This window comes from Microtus pennsylvanicus, chromosome 7, assembly GCF_037038515.1.
Source record: "Microtus pennsylvanicus isolate mMicPen1 chromosome 7, mMicPen1.hap1, whole genome shotgun sequence".
In the NCBI taxonomy this organism is placed as follows: domain Eukaryota; kingdom Metazoa; phylum Chordata; class Mammalia; order Rodentia; family Cricetidae; genus Microtus; species Microtus pennsylvanicus.
Window position 1 is genome coordinate 67,019,185 of NC_134585.1, and position 20,915 is coordinate 67,040,099.

At 45.1% G+C, this 20,915-nt stretch overlaps 1 protein-coding gene across 2 annotated transcripts in view; it reads left to right on the forward strand.

The window, feature by feature from the left end:
* Nucleotides 1–3,800, forward strand: part of Tnni3k (TNNI3 interacting kinase) — a 219,051-nt gene extending 215,251 nt beyond the window's left edge. For both annotated transcript variants that reach the window (XM_075981029.1, XM_075981030.1), the window contains 2 exons: nt 769–848; nt 3,417–3,800. In XM_075981029.1, the coding sequence (XP_075837144.1) occupies nt 769–848; nt 3,417–3,493 (157 nt within the window). In that variant the 3' untranslated portion in view covers nt 3,494–3,800. The remainder of the gene's footprint in view (nt 1–768; nt 849–3,416) is intronic.
* The last annotated feature ends 17,115 nt before the right edge of the window (nt 3,801–20,915 follow it).

Below are 20,915 nucleotides of genomic sequence, written 5' to 3' on the forward strand. Positions count from 1 at the left end.
TAGTGCTGCATTTGTGTAGACCTACTAAGACATTAATGTCCTTAGTTGCATTTAAGTAGAGATTGCAGTATTGGTTGCCTCTAGATTCCAGTACTGTTTTTATTTACATCTGATGTAGGATGTCCTTCTGTATATGTGTTGCTTTTGTTGGTTAACAAATAAAGCTACTTTGGCCAATGGCAAGGCAGAAAATAGCCAGGCTGGAAAAGATAGAGGGAGAGAGTAGGCAGAGTCAAGCAGACGCCATGTAGCTGCCATAGGAGACAAATCCTAGAACCTTGCCAGTAGGGCACAACCTCGTGATAATACATTGATTCATAGAAATGGGTTAATTAAAGATGTAAGAGTTAGTTAATAAGAATCCTGAACTAATGAGCTAAGCAGTGTTGTAATTAATATAGTTTCTGTGTGATTATTTGGGTCTGGGCAGCCGGGAAGGTAAGAGCAGTCTCTGTTTACATATATCATACCATTAAAACAAGATGATAAAAATATTCATGTCTTCTCTTATTGTGCAGATTCATAGATGGAGACACCCAAGGCTAAACTGCTGGCAACCATAACCTATGAGGAAGAGGCCAAGGCTTATACCTTAATCTAACTTACTCAACAGATCTGAGCTCAACCCAAACAATATATAAATAAATCCAAATTATGTAGACATCTTGTTGGCATTTCTTGGGATCTTTGCTGGATGACTGACTTCTGTTTTATGATATTTTCTGAGTCCTGCACCCCATGTAAAGCAGTGTCCCATTCTTCTTCCAGTGTGGGGACACACTCCAGCCCAGGCCTGTCTTTGGAGGAAACGAACAGCACCACCCAATACTCAACCATTGACAAATACGGTAGGTGGCGCACATCCAGGAAACTACTCTTAGGGAGGTGGCAGTCACTCATTTTGGTATTAACAGAGAAAAATTTGTATTTTGTGATAACCAAATACAAATAGGTAATTTAAAAATACCATACAAATTCTAAATCTGATACTGATGTCTTTTAACTTTTCGTTTATCATTAAGCTTAATAGAGTGTGCTAGACTCTGCATGAGTGTGAGTGTACACGGTGTGTGTGAGCATGGCTGTGCGTGCATGTGTGAGTGTGCATAAGTGAGAGCATCAGTGTGTACACATTAGGTGTGAGTGTATGTGAGTTCAAGGTTATGTGTGTATGTATAAGCATGAATACCCAGGGGCTGGAGGGATGGCTTAGCGGTTAAAAGCACTGACTACTCTTGCAGAGGTCCCGAGTTCAATTCCCAGCATCCATACAGCAGCTCACAATCTGATGCCCTCTTCTGGTCTGCAGGCAAACATGCAGAAAAACTCATTCGTGTGTGTGTGTGTGTGTGTGTAATGTGTGTGTGTGTACATCTTAAAGAACATCCTAAATGTTTATGAACATATGTCTGTATGGAAGTGTATACAGGCTCCAGAGATATGTGTGTGTGTGAATTTGTGTGCAAAGAAGTCTTAAGAGGATGTTAGGTCTACATGTAAATAATCTCTGGCTCTGCTGGCATCATAAACTCTTTGCCGTCATTACCCTGGACCCAGGCCTCTGAGTCCACCTCACTGTGTTCAGGGAGAAGAACAGAAAGGAAAGTTCCCACGGCTGCCTTCCTAGGAAGAGTTCTTCCCTGTGAGCTGAGCACCACAGGGTCTAAAGCAATCCATCCAACCCTTCAAACAGCTGGCGCAGAGGCACAGGAGATCTGTCTGGGTCTGTCTCACAGGACTGCTCCATAGTGAATTAATACAGTTCTTTGGAATAATTAATTTAAAAAGTTTGATGCTAGCCTCTGGAAGCCAAAGAAATACAGAATCTTTTACCATTAGCTACATCGGGGTGTTTGGATAGATCGAGAATTCCTATATATAAGCATGATATATTTAATATTTCCTACTAGAAATATCTTATCATTTTACTTTAACTACCATCAGCAGGACCAGAGCCATGATATCCTATAACAACTTTAAGTCTGAGAGGTGCTATATTAATCTAAATATTAGAAGATGAGCCATTTGTTCGTGGCCACTTCCTTTGATTGCATGGAGGGCTGAACACAGCATTTGTTCCCAGAGCGATGTTTCAGGAAGAAGGCACTGGCTTCTCTGATACTAGTACCTAGAGACCCTACATCATGGAATTTATGCACCTCATCTTCAGAGAACTGCTACTCAAGTCATTGGAAAGCCTTAAAGAAACAAAGGGAAATCTCTCTGCTTCGGAGCAATGCACTGAGCTCCAGCTGCCTTGAGAACCTCCGAGGAAAGGGCTCTGTTCTCATAGTGTACGTTAGCATACAGATGGCCCCTGTCAGCAGTGGGACAGTAATCAGCCAGGACAGTAACGGGTTCCTCAGGGGCAAACATACTCCAGGTGTCACAGCGTCACATCTTTCTCTCTGTGTCGACTGAAAAAAGAGATGCTTTCATGCTAAGATGTTGGTTCTGTTTTACTGACTGACAGTCAAGATTTAGTGATGTGAGTGGGCTTTCTCTCATTTATCGCATCTCACCTCCCAACACACATGCCGTCTCACGCATGAGTATGCATACATCACACACACACACACACACACACACACACACACACACACGGGCCCTCAACTCTGACCTGGGCCAGTCCTCACAAAGGAGAATAAGAGAGCCCATGCTCAGAAGTATCAGTGTCAGCAGCATTTCCTTGTAAAAGAGTTTGTCACGGCATGCATGCCTTCTAAGAGATTTTGACAGGGATCTTTCCTTTGAAAGTCAGTGTACCCAATGCATATGGCTACATGGCTGAAAAGTAATGCATTGGCTCAGATAACTGGGATGTCATAGGAGCAAAGCCACCAGCAGCTATTGATAAACCACCGGCAGCTACTGATAAATCGCCCATTTTGCAGAAGTAGTGGGTGGTCCTGTACCAGCGTGGAAAGGGAGAAACCCCCTGCTCCGGAGTGACTGCCAGTCCTCAGATACACACGGCAGCCTGGCAATAGGAACTACCCTTTCTCCCACTTACAGACGAGGGTGCTGATGCTCAGACAGGTTTCAGCTGATGAATATCCCAATGACAGCAATCAGGGACCTATGATTACAACGTGTTTGCCTGGCACAAAACCTGTGCTCTTTGCCCTCATGACAGGCTTCCTTCCAGCAGCATGTGCTGCTCCCCTGTAAATACAAAACACTAACTATTACCCAGTGTCATCAAGACAGATGTTTGTCACGGACGTCCATTGGTGTCAGCACCATGTCTCCATCTTAAATCTTAGCAGCACTGGCGAGTCTGGTCCAGTCTTCAGTTCTAGAGTCGCGAAGGGCTGTCTGGCAGCTGTGTGTGACACTGGGTTCAATGGTTAATATAAGCAGGGGGGTGTGCAAGAAGGTCAGGAAGTAACAACTGAACTTCTTTTCTGACGCAGGCTACGTGTCTGATCCCATGAGCCCAATGCACTTCCACTCTCGCCAGAGCAGTGGCAGCTTCGAGGACAGCGGCTGACATGTCTGACACACACCGACGGGAAGATTTCCCACAGGCTGACAGCAGTGAGTCCACCCACGGCAGGCTCGCTGCCAATTACAGTGCTCTGCTCTCTGGGGCCTCTTCAGATCTCCTCGTTTATTCTGCTTCCACTTAATTCCCTTCTGCAGGGCGGGCTTTGAGTTGCACCAAGCTTGAAGCGCCACAGAGCAAATACAGACTGTGCATGAGGCATTGTTCTTGTTTGATGTATAAGGTGCCGTCTTTGCTTGGCGGGTGTGATTCAGGTCTGTGTAGGTGTCAGGGTTGGTTGTGATCCGGATGTGATCCTCTTCTCTGGGTCTCTCACAATGTTGTTGATTGCCTTACCTCGTGATATCACTGCTGGTGGTCATTCTGTGATTAAAGGTTCTTTGGTGCTCCAGAACATTGGTTCGGAAGTGTGTTTTATTCCAACAGGGCTTCCGCTGAATGTATCTCCTTTCAGAAGGACTGGTAAAAGCTCAGAAACATAAAGTGTGTGGTTCTTTAGATTCTTTCCTGGGTCTCGATATCTGTCTGGGATTTGCCTGAGCAACCCGTTAGTGTTAGTTACTAGCAAGACGTGGTAAATGGCACTAGTTATGAAGTCAGCACTGATGCCAGGCAAGATTTCACAAGGACAGGAAGTGAAACATTTCACACACATGGGTCGAGAGACCTGGACTGGTAAGGCGGCTCAGTGGGCGAATGCAATTTGGTCATCCTTGAAAACCTGCATTGATCCTCAGGAGCCAAATGTCACGGAGAGAGAACCAATTCCCGTGAGCTGTCCTTTGACCTCCACACTCAAGCTATGGTATGTGTATACAGATATTCACACGCTCAGATATAGATAAAATGGAAGCTTAAATAAATAAAAGAAATAGGGGATCTGCCCTCCATGCTAGAGGTTCAAGCCTGGGTAGCATCAGATAAAGTGCTCAGCCACTGAGAAAAGGAGACGTATGAGACAGGAAATGCTGAAATTCCAACAGTAATTACTGCTTTTGAGGACAGCAAGAGAGATGGAATTGGCCAAGGAAAATTTGGTATATTCCAAATCGAGGTGTTCCGAGCTTCATACTGTTTTTGGACAGTCTCATTCTCTGTGGGGTGCTGGCCTGGGCACTGCTGCAGGCTTGTGGTGTGCTGTGAAGCCAGAATAGCTCCTGGGATAGCTCATTCCTTGCGTCAGTTTGACTGAGTCAGCAATGCAGATACCCAGGTAAGCAGTAACTCCAGGTTTGTCCATGAAGGCGATCCGGAAAGAATCACATCTGAAGCGCACCGCAAGGCAGCTTCCCCCAGATGGGAATTAGCGCATTGCAGTCCACCAGGACCAGATGCATGCATTTTATATATACAAACATGTGCATATATATATTCATCTATATATCTGTTTAATATACATATATGTGCATACCTTGAATTCTGAAGGATAAACATCACCCATTATTTATCAATAACCTATTATCATCTAATCAGCTATCTATCATCTATTCTCTATTCATCTATCAATAATCTATCACATAGATGTCTATTTATCTAAGCACCTATCATCTCTCTGTCCATCTATTGATCCTCTGTCATCGATCTACCTACAGATCTATCACCCACCTCCCATTAGTTGTGTTTCTCTCCGAAACCACCTGCTGATGCACCTGTTCCAAATCATGACATTCAAAACTGTCTCCAGTTAAGGATCACACATTTGTGAACACCAGCACACAGGCAGGGATTGGGTAAAGAGATACGAAGATTGTAAGTTCGAGGCTAGTTTGGATAATATACCAATTTAATAAAGACCCTGTTTAAACAACAATATGTCTCTGTGTATTTCTCCATGTGCCCTGTCCTAAAATCAGAGAAGACAAGTTGGAGATTGAGAGCTGCCTCTGAGGAACCGCTCTCAGGAGCATCTCCTCCTTCTGAGCTAATGTGGACTCAGACAAAACTCCTTGAATAGCTCGACCCATGTGCAGCTCGACCCTTGATGTCTCAGTAGGCTTTGCTCTCACTGCTGTTTGAAAGTATATTTCTAGAGAGCAATTCCCATTAAAGAAAACCAGCAGCCTCACGTCTAAAATCCTTTGGACTGTCTTTTATGACCTATGATAGCAAAATCTCTAGCCCCCTATGAGCCCCAGATGGCTTACAGCTAACCCATTGCAGGTCCAAAGGTATAAATTATAACCTTGGTAAGTCCAGTGGTTTTGATGCCTTTTAAGTCATTTGGCCTTTTCATTCCCCTACTAGATTATTCCAGAGTGACAGGTACCGAGTCCCCTCAAACATATTCTCAAGGGCTGTTAAAGAACACAGCCGAGGATTTTTGCGTCGATGTTCATGAGTGAGATTGGCCTGTAATTCTCTTTCCTGGTTGAGTCTTTGTGTGGTTTTGGTATCAAAGTAACTGTAGCTTCATAGAAGGAGTTTGGTAATGACCCTAGATGCCCTTCAACGGAAGAATGGATGAAGAAAGTATGGAATATATACATATTAGAGTATTACTCAGCAGTAAAAAACAAGGACTTCTTAAATTTTGCATACAAATGGATGGAAATAGAAAACACTATCCTGAGTGAGGTAAGCCAGACCCAAAAAGAGGAACATGGGATGTACTCACTCATATTTGGTTTCTAGCCATAAATAAAGGGCATTGGGCTTATAATGCATGTTCCTAGAGAAGCTAAGTAAGAAGGTGAACCCAAAGACAAACACATAGGCATCCTCATGAATATTAACCTTCATCAGGCGATGAAAGGAGACAGAGACAGAGACCCAATTTGGAGCACTGGACAGAAATCTCAAGGTCCAAATCAGGAGCAGAAGGAGACGGAGCACGAGCAAGGAACTCAGGACCCCGAGGGCGCACCCACACACTGAGACAATGGGGATGTTCTATGGGGAACTCACCAAGGCCAGCTGGCCTGGGTCTGAAAAAGCATGGGATAAATCCGGACTAGCTGAACATAGAGGACAATGAGGAATACTGAGAACTCAAGAACAATCGCAGTGGGTTTTTGATCCTACTGCACGTACTGGCTTTGGGGGAACCTAGGCAGTTTGGATGCTCACCTTAGGAGACCTGGATAGAGGTGGGTGGTCCTTGGGCTTCCCACAGGTCAGGGAACCCTGATTGCTCTTCAAGCAGATGAGGTAGGGTGACTTGATCGGGGGAGGGGGAGGGAAATGGGAGGCGGTTGCAGGGAGGAGGCAGAAATCCTTAATAAATAAATAAATTAAAATTAAAAAAAAGAACACAGCCGAGGAAGCAAAGATGACTGCTTAGACATAAACTCTGAGAAAGAAAGATGCAGGAGAGAAAATGGGCCCTAGCTAGGGAGCAGCTGCGTCCATATGCCCTTTCCTGTTGTCTTGGAGGGGTTATTCTAGACAGCAAGTCAGGCTCCAGCCTAGGCTCGTCTAGGGCCTAGTCTTTAATGACTGAACCAGAAAGAGATCTGGTGGACAGGGGAGGTTGTGTAACACAGAGGAGATCTGGTGGACGGTGTAACACAGGGGGGATCTGGTGGACAGTGTAACACAGGGGGGATCTGGTGGACGGTGTAACACAGGGGGGATCTGGTGGACGGTGTAACACAGGGGGGATCTGGTGGACAGTGTAACACAGGGGAGATCTGGTGGACGGTGTAACACAGGGGGGATCTGGTGGACGGTGTAACACAGGGGGGATCTGGTGGACGGTGTAACACAGGGGGGATCTGGTGGACGGTGTAACACAGGGGGATCTGGTGGACGGTGTAACACAGGGGAGATCTGGTGGACGGTGTAACACAGGGGGGATCTGGTGGACGGTGTAACACAGGGGGGATCTGGTGGACGGTGTAACACAGGGGGGATCTGGTGGACGGTGTAACACAGGGGAGATCTGGTGGACGGTGTAACACAGGGGGGATCTGGTGGACGGTGTAACACAGGGGGGATCTGGTGGACGGTGTAACACAGGGGGAATCTGGTGGACGGTGTAACACAGGGGGATCTGGTGGACAGGGGAGGCTGTGTAACACAGGGGGGATCTGGTGGACGGTGTAACACAGGAGAGATCTGGTGGACGGTGTAACACAGGGGGATCTGGTGGACAGGGGAGGTTGTGTAACACAGGGGGATCTGGTGGACAGTGTAACACAGGGGGGATCTGGTGGACAGTGTAACACAGGGGGATCTGGTGGACGGTGTAACACAGGGGGATCTGGTGGACGGTGTAACACAGGGGGATCTGGTGGACGGTGTAACACAGGGGGGATCTGGTGGACGGTGTAACACAGGGGGGATCTGGTGGACGGTGTAACACAGGGGGGATCTGGTGGACGGTGTAACACAGGGGGGATCTGGTGGACGGTGTAACACAGGGGAGATCTGGTGGACGGTGTAACACAGGGGGATCTGGTGGACGGTGTAACACAGGGGAGATCTGGTGGACGGTGTAACACAGGGGGGATCTGGTGGACGGTGTAACACAGGGGAGATCTGGTGGACGGTGTAACACAGGGGGATCTGGTGGACGGTGTAACACAGGGGAGATCTGGTGGACGGTGTAACACAGGGGGGATCTGGTGGACGGTGTAACACAGGGGGGATCTGGTGGACGGTGTAACACAGGGGGAATCTGGTGGACGGTGTAACACAGGGGGATCTGGTGGACAGGGGAGGCTGTGTAACACAGGGGGGATCTGGTGGACGGTGTAACACAGGAGAGATCTGGTGGACGGTGTAACACAGGGGGATCTGGTGGACAGGGGAGGTTGTGTAACACAGGGGGATCTGGTGGACAGTGTAACACAGGGGGGATCTGGTGGACAGTGTAACACAGGGGGATCTGGTGGACGGTGTAACACAGGGGGATCTGGTGGACGGTGTAACACAGGGGGATCTGGTGGACGGTGTAACACAGGGGGGATCTGGTGGACAGGGGAGGTTGTGTAACACAGGGGGGATCTGGTGGACGGTGTAACACAGGGGGGATCTGGTGGACAGTGTAACACAGGGGGATCTGGTGGACGGTGTAACACAAGGGGATCTGGTGGACGGTGTAACACAGGGGGGATCTGGTGGACGGTGTAACACAGGGGGGATCTGGTGGACGGTGTAACACAGGGGAGATCTGGTGGACAGGGGAGGCTGTGTAACACAGCAAGTGGAATGACAAGCTGTGCAGTCAGTACCATGGAAGGTGTTGGAATGACGTGCGGGAGACAAGGTAGGAGCAGGCATGCCTTCACCTGTTTCCACTAGAGAGGTCACACCCAGATGTGGGGTATTGTTTTCTCCTGAAATGCCCCTCTTTTTTACTGGGATTGCCCAGAAGGTCCTTGCCTCCTCCGGGCCTCCTCCTTCCCCTCCTGTTTCCTGTTATGTCCCTGCTTCCCCCTGCTCTTGTCTTGACAAGGATCTGCAAATAATGAGGCTAATGCATCTTGATTCCTGAGAAGGAAAAACCTTTCCACACAGCCACCCTGTGGCTTCCAAGCCCTCTTCATTACCACACCCTTAATGGGGCCCGAGGCTCATCTTCAGGCATGTCTCAGGAAAACAAGATTCTTCGGGTACTTTTTTCCCCTTCTTGCTGAAAATTGTCTCACTAATTGCTTCCCGTCTCTGCTTGTAAGAAATGGACCTCGGAGCTCATGTTTCTGTATGCTTAGCACATTATGTATTTCTCTGTGTGCATGCAGCACTGAGCTCTCTCGGAAGATGTTCCATTAATTATAATTGTGAACCATGGTACCGCAGCAACATGGAGAGCCATTCCAACAGCTCGAATATTTGGGTTAAATTATTTCCAAAGCTGACATTTCCCTAGGAAAGAGAAAAGTGTGGCTGCTCATAATAAGGAAGTCTCACACTAGACAACTCATCTAAAATCAAGGGTTTCTCAGTTTTCTCTTCGGAACCCTTCCCTTCTTTCCTGCTCTCCCTTTCTTGGCTTTGCTCTTTCCCTCTCCCCCTCTCTCATTTCTTCTTCTTTTCCTTCCTTCTATTTTCTCTTCCTCTCTCCGCTTCTTCCTAAGTTTCTCCCTCAGTCTCTCCCTTCCGCCTTAAACAATAAGCACGAGCTGCAGGGTCGCCTTGATTTTGGAGTAGGTGTGTGAGCGTGGGAGAGTCAGGGGGGTTGTTTTTGTTTTGTTGTTTGTTTTTAGCTCTTTAGCCTAGTGATTCTCACATTTGATCTTCAGGGTTCCTGTGAGGCTCTCAAGTAACCAGAGTATGTGATTAGTTCTGAGATCTAGCTAGATCTCACCAGCAGACACCTTCATCTCTTACTATTGTTCTCTGGCCAACCACATGGGAACTGAAGTGACGCATGAGGAAGGAGGAGACCATCTTTTCTTTCTAACAAAACTATAAACCTCTCTGAAAATGCCCTCTCATCACCAAGAACGAGTTGCAGAACTGACATCTCTGAGGCAAACCAATGTCTAGTTCCCCTTGAGTAGCAGTGTGTGATTCTAGACCCAAAATATATCAGAAAAGATTCTGGTCATTTACAAACACAGGAAGGACAGTAAGTGAGTAAGAGACGGATGCCTGTAGGACAGCAGAAGTGTGTCCTAGAGGTTTCAATATCATATCTGAGTTGTTTTCTACACATTCCTGAAGAGAATGATTTTTTTTTAAGTTGAGAATTCATGTTCAGAAAGGCAAATCTGTGAACTGAAGCCCACAAGACTAGAGCCCAATTTCAGGTCATGTGTGCACACACATTTGTATACGTGAGCACAGGGCACACATGCCGTGCCCTGAGTGCGGAGGCCAGAGAGTAACCTCGGTATAGCAGCCTTCAGCTCCACCTGGTTGTTTTCTGCTGCACACACCCGACCAGCCGACCTGCACCCTCCCAGGGAGTCTCCTGTCTCAGCCTTCTGTCTTCCCAGGGCTGCAGTGGAGTTAACTCTGTGTGGATCCTAGGGACTGAATTAAGGTCCTCACGCATATATGGTAAGTGCTTTCCTCACGGGGGCGACTCTCATCTCTGTGATGGAGAGAAAGGCAGAGCTAGCCCTGCTCACAGTCCCGATCCGGGGCAAAGGTGACTATGGTTGCCTTCCTAAAGCTCCAGGGAAAATGGGGGGATGAGCACAGAAGTTTCAGAGACCGGAAAAAAAAAAGTGCATATTTCCTGATTGCTGTGGCTCATTCTTATAAAGTAAAAAAAAAAAAAAAAAATCATTTTCTTCTTTACAGCTACAAAAGGGCTGCAGCTGTATCTTCTAGGCTGCGCAAGAGAACAGAAACGAGCCCATGAACATGATAAGCAGGAGCAAAGTCGGGAGGCAAAGCCTGCACTTAGGCCGCCAGGCACCTTCACCTTTCCTTCCCTCATTAACTCCGCGAGGGAGAGAGGGGATCCGGCGCAGGCTGCCCCACTGGGGTTTGAATACTTTATTCCTCCCTACTTGTCTGCTGCTTGTGCTACTCAAGCGTGCAGACTAGATAGCTCCCCTGATCAATTCGAGAGCCACGAGGGCAAACATGAGCCGTCTGACATTTACAATCCCTTCCCTGGATCTCTGCTCTCAGAGGCGGCAGCAATCGCACACCGTGGTCCAAGACTGGCAGCTCAATTAGCCCTGTGCAGAGCTTGATGGAGAAGCAGAGCTCCCCTCTCTCCGTAGACACCCACCCTTGATGAGGCTGACTAGAGACGGAAGGAGCAGGGGTTACACATGTCTTCCTGAGCCGGAGATCCAAGACCCCGCAGCAGGCTGGCCCAGGGGCAGAGTGCTAATTAAATTAGGCTTCTTGCCTTAAACATAGGTGCTGAGCCTGCCTGGTGGGGACGCTGCAGATGCATGCCCAGCCTAGCTTCATGTGGAATTAGAGAACTGAAAGGAATATGACTCAGTCTTCTAAGCAATGGGCCCCTCTGCAGAAGAAAGGTGTCTCCGCCATCCTTAAAGGGAGATTTATTAATTTCACAAAACTGCATCTCTTCTTTTATCCCAGTGAATCAGGAAAGAGTAAGATTGAAACAGTAAATCAGGAAAGGTAAGGCTGACCACAGGGGAATAACAGTTTAAATATTTATTGATTTTAACTTTTTGTTTTTAATTCATAACAATTCATGGTCTCAATACCATCTCACCAACAGGTCACAAAAGAGAATATCAACTTCTTTTTATAATTACATTATTTATTCATTCATTTATTTTTTTGTGTAAGTGTGTGTGCATCGGCATGCATGCACACAGCGCACGAGTGGAGATCAGAGGGCAGCTTTTGTGAGTTAGTTCTCTCCACCGTGTAGGCTCTGGAGGATTGGACATGGGTTCCTAGGCTTATCATCAAGAATCCCACATGCAGTTATTAAAGTGGAGCCTACATCTGAATAACAGGGGTGCTTACTAATGGCCAATCTGTGGGTCACCCCTAGAGGTGTGGCATCAAGTTGTGAAAAAAAATATCTGGAAAGAATTGCACCTTCCACTGGTCCTTCTGCTAGGGTGGCTGACTGGATACTCAGGGATGTGAAGAAATGGAACGTTGCAAGTCCAGGACCTCATTGCCCTGGGGCACCCTTCCGCCCCTTAATGGCAGTTTATTGCTCTACTCTGTACCTGCCCAACATCTCTGCAACCACTAGGTGAACCCTTCTGGATGTACAGCAGACTCCAGCCTGCTAAAGGCCTTAGGATGTGGTTGTCATACAGCAGCCGGCACCTACAATAGTTCTCCCTGCATCGCTGTATCCCGTCTACCTAAGATTTCCACCAATGTAACTGAAAAGCACCTTGGCATACAACTTTATTTGTTCTGTTACAATAGAACTTCACAAAACTGTTGCCACATGAGAACATCACATTTGAGGTAAGCCGAAGCCGTGTTCCCAGGCTGTGGTCACTCACGTTTAGCTCCAGAATAAACTACCTCCTTTCAGTTTAACATGAGAGCTGTTGTGCTCTGTGGCACGGGCTAGGACTGCCCTTCCCTGGCAAGTTTGCTGATGCTGTTGATCCCAGGACTTCAGCTACAGGCATGGGCACAGAATGGAGGGCATGGGCTTAGGTTATACTGTGGTGTACAGCAAGCCATTGGTGCCGTGTGACCTGTTTTAGCATAAGGCTCTTAGCCTCTCTGATCCTCAGAGCCTCTATATGGAGGTGGGGGTTCTGATTCTTCCCTCACAGGGAGGACAGAGTGAAGTCACAGCGCACACGGCCAGCCACAGTGACTGCTGTCCTAATTGTTACCGCTTGCTGTGGTGCTGCTGTGGGAAGAATCATGCAAGTACTGAGAGACAGATCGTTTATGAAGGCCCATGAGACAGTTGCAGCTTGAAAAGATGTAGGTATTTGTAATGTGAGCCCTGAATTATAAGGTCTGGCAACAGAAGCTGTTAACTAAAAGAACATGAAAATACCACAAAACTTTTTATCTAGACACAATTAGAACCAGATTCACAATGTTCAACAATTAGCCATGGAGATCTCATGGATGTCGTGATGGGTGCCTGTGGTATTCTTGATGAGATTTAGAATCAGCACATAAATACTCCTCCAGGCAGGTCTATGAAGGAATCTCCAGAAAGGGTTAGAGAGGAGAAAAACCTGCCTGGCCGTTGGGCAGAGGAAGCCCAGCCATGACTGAAATGGAGGAAGAGCTCAGCACCAGCGTTCACCCCTCTCTGCTTCCTGACTGTGGATGCCATGTGACAATGTGACATGGTACCTAAAGCTACGGTTGCCATGGTCCTCCTCTCCACAATAGACTGTACCCTGTCACCATGCCCCCTTCGTTATGATAGGCTATACCCTCCAACTGCGAAAGAAAACAAACCTTTATTCCTTAAGTTGATACTTCTCAGGCATTTGGTCACAGCAATGGAAAAGTAAGCCCCCTTAACACCCCATATCTTCACATCACACAATGCCCTTGGCCCTTAAGGAACCTATTTTCACTACAAGCAGCCTTACATGCCAACCTGTCCTTTGTCCTCTCCTTCCCTTGTCCGGAAGTGAAACTGAGAGGTCCCAGAACACCTAACGGCTGAGCTGACTGGACGGAGATGGATCTGCTCAAACCCTCTCAGTGTCCCACCTCTCTCTCCGATCTCCCTCTTGTTCCTACCTACAAATCTGTAATAAACTTCCCTGTAAGGCACACCCTCTGTGGTTCATAAGCTTACTTAAAATTTGTATGGCGGGAACCCTAAGGCACCAACTCATGGGAAGCTTGTATGTCCGTGGGCACCTGGTCACTTAACTTCCGTGTTAAAAGCCCAGCTAAGAGCTGAGGGAAGCCCCACCACTCTCCAAACTTCCCCCACATCAGTGCCATGATGAAGTCAGCATTGGACTTGACTGTGCCCTTTGCGCTCCAGTCACTGACAAACCTAGAGTGTGGGTCATAAGCACTGTGCTCTCTGCTTTCACACAAGGATGATTTTCTTTCTGGTTTTGCAGTGTCTCTCATCCAACCAATCAACATGCTGTCTGTTTCTTCTTGCTAGAATATTAGTGCTTAGACTTCACATCGTCACTGTATCCTTCCTCTCCAGTGGCCTGTTCAGTGCTGCTCTGCAAGGAGGACTCCTTACCTGCCCTTCAGAAGTTCTCACATTCGCACAAAAATGAGTGACTTCTTGACTTTGTCAGGAGAATCCAACCCTCCCCACAGTTCTTTCCCTGGAGATCCTCATCTACTTAGAACCCTTCTCACCTCTCAGAGGGTTGATGTACGCAATACACTTTCATTATTCCTACTCTTAACCCTTTATGATCATTACACACGAGATGTATGCATTTTAAAATATCAGCCCATCAGAGCAAGAAATAAGCATTCAAGTACCTGTTGTTTCCCAGAAGACCTGCTCAACCTTCATGTCATGGATCTTTCCAAGAATAAAGGGCTACCAGATGGATAAGCTTCCAAACTAAAGGTAAGTAATGGTATGAGAGGCATCTTATGTTTTCCACTGTTTTACAGACCACAAATGAGTTTTCTTCATGGTTCAGGAGCACTGGGAATGTAACTCAGTGGATAAAGGACTTAGCACTTTGAGTATGAGTATTGGAGTCCCCAGAATGCACAAAAGCTAGGTAGGTATGGCAGCATCCTGTAATCCCAGCATTCAGGAGGCAGAGACAGGGGTCCTCTGAGAAGCTGGCTACCTAGACTAGCTGGAATTGACAAGTTCTGGGTTCAGTGAGAGATCCTGCCCCAATATGTCCCAATAAATGAAGAGGAGAGGCACCAATGACAAGATTCCGTATCAACTTCAGACCTACACACACACACACACACACACACACACACACACACCGTATCCTCATGAATGTGAACACACACACAATATGCACTTACACATGCCAAAAGAAGTTGTCTTGTTATGCACATATTCACTGAAAATATTCCATCTCTTAGAATACATAGTTAATGCATTCTTTGGTCAAGTTCAGCTGGTCAAATCTATGCAAAGTAAGCACATTTTTAAAACTCCCTGTAATTAAAATAATTGGCTGGCTGCAGAGACTGTCCCTGTTAATTGGTCTCTACTGAAGGAGCATTAAGCTTTAGGGGAAATGCATGTTTAATGGGAGTAATAAGTTATTAATACAAATGGAAATTCTGCAAAATGTGATCTAGCAGGTACTGGACACTTTGAGATGCTAGCGGAGGCTAAATTAGTTTGTTGCTTTCCCCTGCTCTATCCATTAAGCTGTTAACTGATTTAAAATATTAATACAATTCAAGAATCATAAAGAAAACCTTCTGTTTGCAATTTTTCCTGTCAAAAAAACATTTCTATATTAGGTGTGATTAATCATGATATAAACATACCTTGCAATTAATCAAAGTTACCTTGTCCAGCCAGCAAAAGCTTGCAACCCTTCATGAGTTCTGTTCCAAACCTTCTTCTGGGTTCTATGGCAACCCTTCTTTATCCCATACAGTTTCCAGTGAGCCGCCTTAGAGCCTTAAAAGTCCTGCTTCTGTGTAGTTTGTAGACTCCACAGAGTCCCCCTTCCTTTCATATTAACTGAGGGTATTGATTTGCAAACCATGGCATTAATGACTGTCAAAATAACACCATATATTTAAAAGTAGCTATTCGCTGAGTCTCCAAGGAGAAGATGGTGGGTTCTCCAGACACTCCTGAGGGGCTGCCTGCTGGGCTGGGCTGGGGCATCATAGAGCACACAGCATGTAAATCAGTGTTTGCTGTCACCTTATGCTTCAGCCCACAAAGCTTTTTGAGAGCTAGAAGATGGCATGCTGGTGCTGCCAGCCACTCACCCCATCCCTCCCCCCCCCTCTCTATCTCTCTCTCTTTCTGTCTCTCTGTAGGTCTAGGCAGAGATTGGTAAGCTTTCCTACCTCTTGCCTTTCCTCTAAATCCTACACACATTTCCACTTTTTTTTTGAACCATTGCACTTGGATAGCAATTAATTGTCAGGAATTGTTATTTGACACAGCCCTGGTATTCCTCACCTAGTTTTTCAAAATTTAACATCTTCTTAACATAACTGTAGTAGAATAGAAATCAGGAGACTGACATCAACTGTATCTCTGATTCAACAAATTCTTCCCTCCAAAGTTCACACCCTGGAACTTAAGCCACTGTGAAGAGGCAGGTCCCTTGTGAGGTGATGAAACCAAAGAGATTTGAGCCCCTCTACTGAAGTCCACGAAAAATGCATCAGATTAGACAGCCTCCTCCTCTCTCCTGCTTTCCACCCTGTGAAAAACTGTCTACGAGGATCTGGCCTTCATAAGACTTGCTGATTCCTTGATCTTGGATGCTCCAGCATCCTGAAAGTTAAAGAAACGGAAGTGCACTGTCATAATTAACAAATTTAATAGTTTCACTACAACAGTAAGCAGACAGCCGGCCCTTGTCTTAAAGGAGTCCATAAACCTATCTCATTTTAACAAAGGCAGCAGATGAGGTATAATAAAAAAAATGGGGAGGGTGAGAGAAAAATGGATTCTCAGAGTCTGGAACACTTAATTTCTTTGCTCTCTGAAGTTTCAAAGAACTTAATTGTTTCCTCGACCCATCTATGAACCCTTTCCTTGAAGTTGAAATAAGAAAAGAAATGCCAGTAACGTGAGCATCATTTTTTAAATGCCACTAAAAAGACTATTACAGTGTTAAATGCCAATAACAAGAGCGTTGAGATGTTAAAATCTCTTCACAACCATTTTAAGACAATTGTGTTAAAAACCCTCATTTAAGCCTCAGCCACGGAAAACACTCCATCTCCACATTAGCATCTTTACAGCCCGAACCTCTTTCTTGGGAAAGTTGAAGAGATGAATATTTTGTGCTCAAAAATACTTGAAAACATTGATCCTCTTAGTTTTCAAGTAAGTGATGCTATTAAGATAAAGATTCTATTTAGAAGTCTGCTGGTTTTAAAATAAGGAACCAAAGTAGAACACGCATATGCTTTAAACACTCATTGTGGTACTGGTAGGAAAACGGACATGCGAGAAGGGATGGGAGAGAGAACCTGAGTCAGCTGTAAAAAAAAAATGTGGGTAAACAAAAGGGACAATCAAATGTAGTTATACTTTCTCATCAGGACCACCAGCCAGAAAATAATAATGCAGAAACTTACTATTCATTATGAAAGCTTAGCCTTAGCTTAGGCTTGATCTTAACTAGTTTATATGCCTTAAACTAACTCACATTACTTAATCTACATTCTTCCACGAGGCTCATTGACTCACTTCCACACTGCCCTTCCTGCTTTGTCCACAAAGTTGGCTGGCAACTCTGCCTTTCTTCTTCCCAGAGTTCTCCCTCTGCCCGGAGTTCCCACCTATACTCTCCTGCCAAGCTATTTTGGCCATTGAACATTTTTATTATACCAATGACAGTGATATATCTTCACACAGTATACAAATATCCTCCAACAGTCAAGGTTGCACTGAAGACAGTAGAAGCTAGCACTGAAACTGGATATTAAGCTTTGGGCCCACAGTGACAAGTTTACTAACTGCTGGGCGATAAGGGACTGAGGAACATACACACACTAGGGCTGACTGCACTTACACACCTGAGAAGCTGCAAAGAACAGAAGCAGTCAAAATGACAAACTACACAGGCAGATCCTGGTCAGAACTCCAGATACCAGAAGCATTGATTTCATAATAAAAATGATGAACTTTTCTATATTAAGTTAATTGTAGTAGGAAGATCCACTCTAATTCCATGGGCTGGACCCCTTGGACTGAATAAAAAGGAGAAAGCAAGTCAAATATGTGGACCCATTTCTCTCTGCTTCCTGACTGTGGCCATGGTATGACCATCACCCTTATGCTCCTTCAACATGACCTCACTGTGATGGACTCGCCCTTTCTAACTGGAACAAAAACCAGTCCTTCTTCTGGTTTTTTAATATGCTCGCTGTCAGGGACATTGGCAGAGCAAACTGAGGAGTCGGGACTAGTCTACAGCTCAGACCTATTCATCCTATAGACTTTAGCAGAGGCCATGAAGCTATAGTCTTCAAGATGAGTCTTCCAACTCATGTATTTTTAATACAGTTTTTTTTTTTTTTTTTGGTGCAACAGAGCCACATCAACTCATTCTAGTGCCTGAGGCTGCTCCAACCTCCAACCATAACAGGACGGTGGGGTGCTGCAAGCAGCATGCTACACTCTGGTTCTTCCCAGGGACACTGCTGAACTCTGCTCCTCAGTGGTAAGTCACTATCAGAGGACTCTGTCGGTCACGTGGGCACAAGATGAGCCCATGCTTCCTTGCCTAGATCTCAGCAGACGCCACATAAAAGCCTTCATGGTCTGCTCATTAATTGGCCAGCAAGTATCACTTTAACACTATAAAGCCAAAAACGTTTCAGGAATGTATGCAGTCTTTGGCAAATCACTCAACAATAAATGGCGGACAAGGGGGCATAGGAAGCACAGAGTGTCCACTATTCAGCCTTTTAAACCAGGACTCTGACCTCTGAAAGGATTGTAGAACCATTAGGACACATTTACAAGTAGTACATCTAAAACTGTTCACATACTTAATTGGAAATCATAGATATATAATTTCTGAAGTTATAAAATCAGACCCTCTTTGTTAAAATGCTTATGGTGCTGTTCTTCCTGCAGTCTTGGGGTCAAGATTCCACAGCCTTTGCCGTTGGTTTTACCTATACAGCGGGTCCTTTGGGGTTTCACCATGAAGTTTCCTTCAGAGTGAACACATTTGGTTCCTTGATGACTGGGCTGGAGGTAAGGTGGGACTTTCTGCATGGAAACTTCTCTCAAATACAGAAAGTCCCTGACCAGGATTAAGGAGGGACTGGATTTCTGTGGGAATCAAGAGACCTACCCTCAGAATTCCCTCAGGCCTCATGGCCCATGGTTCCTCGGAGTGGTATGCAGATGTTCCAAAACTACATCACATCACAGCCTTCTCCCAGCCCAGAAGAGAGTCCTCAATGACTACAGTGTTGTTTCCAAAGCCTGTCCCTGCAAACACACAAATGTTGGAGGGAGAGAGGCTGCTTGTTGGTTCTTGGCTGCCCAGCTAGCTTAGACCTGAAATAATCACACCAAAACTGTATTAATTAAATCACTGTTTGGCTCATTAGCTCTAGCCTCTTATTGGCTGACTCTTACATTAATTTAACCCATTTCTATTCATCTGTATATCGCCACGTGGCTGTGGCTTATGGGGTAAAGTTTCCAGCATCTGTCTCTGGTAGCTCCATGGTTTCTCTCTCACTCCACCCTTCTTTCTCCCAGCATTCAGCCTAGCTTTCCCTGCTTAACTATGTTCTGCCTTGCTATAGGTCCAAAGCAGTTTCTTTATTCATTAATGGTAATCACAGCACATAGAGGGAAATCCCACATCTCACAAACACTGAGGCACATCTCAGAGAGCCTGACCTCCAACACCTTGTTGTCAAAGGTACGTGACTAAACTTTTGTTTAACATTAGAAAAATGCTGTAATTTTCCTGTAAACTTATATCTTCCTACCACTTTGTGAAAGGAATTTTATGCTCCTGAGTAGGACTTTCTATTTTGGTTGTTTTATTGCTCATTCTAACATATTTTTCTGCCACTAAACCAATATACATGTCAAAATTTAATTTAAAAAATTCCCTATGACCACAAGGCTCTTTGTATTAAATTTCTTCTAGATTGATCACCATTGGGATTATTAGAAGTCCACATTTGATCAAGACCACATATATACATCATAAATTTTAATAAACATCACACAAAAAAAAACCTTAAAAGATGTATCTCTGAGAATGGTGGCTTCTATTTTTAATTAGTTTATGTAGCTGTGAGCAAATGTTATTTCTTGCTAGAATGGGAGCATTTAGCATCAGTTTTCTTCCACTCTGTGTCTCATATTTATAAATGAAAAACATAATATTTGTGCATATCACATACTAAGTGGGTGGGAACGAAGGAGCTTATTACATTGTGTAAAAACGTTCTTCATAGAAATTCCTTGTGACTAATTTAACAAAATTCACAGGACAACAAGATACTAAAATATAATATTTTAAGAGATTATCAACTGAAAGTTCAGTCTGGTCCTCAGTTAGTTCTATGGGAAGCACATAGTTGGAGCCCATTTTCAGGAGGATTTGTTAATTAGCCATTAAAGCCAGTCCCTTTTGAATCTCTACTTCATGCACCTCAGTCTACCCTTGACAGTACACCAAAAAAAAATCCATCTCCATTTGTGGGTATCCTTACACCAGCCTGAAGGTCCCTGTGTTACAACCATACCCAGACTTCTGATGACCTAGGCGATTTCTCCCAGTATGCATGAGTCCTTACTATGCCTTGAATTGTGAGTATGCACTGAACAAAGACCAGGAGACATCTGCAAAGCAGATAGTTTGATAGCAGCTTGTCTCAGAACCTTCTATAGGTTATAGAACCCCATAAAACATGTATACAAAGACATGCCAAATTAGTGTAAGAGTCACAGATAACAATATACCTCCTTTTCCCTTATAAGAGTGGTATACAGCCACATTACAGATTATTCCAAGGGTCACAAATATACTAAAAAGTTTGGGCATTCTGAAAGGAATTATAAAAGTTATTTGACTATCAGCTACCCCACACTTTCATCTCTTGAGATGAATCTCCAGCTATTGTGGAGGGCACAGCTTTCCTGTCATTGGGTGTATAGGGAGAAAGAAAACTGAACAAAAATAAATCAAAGGAAGGATCAGTCAGAGTGGTTTCTGAAGCATTAGTTTGGGAGATTCTTAAAAAATTCCAGCTTTATTTAGCTCCATTCTCTTGCACCTCTTCTGTAAACCACGATGACAGGGAATTCCTTTTTTTTTTTTTTTTATGACAAAATTGAGTGTAGAAAAGGACTGGAGGAAATATTACCCAAGGTCATAAGCGGCATCTCTTGGGCTGTCCTTGAGCCTGTTCAAATATTTCACCCACT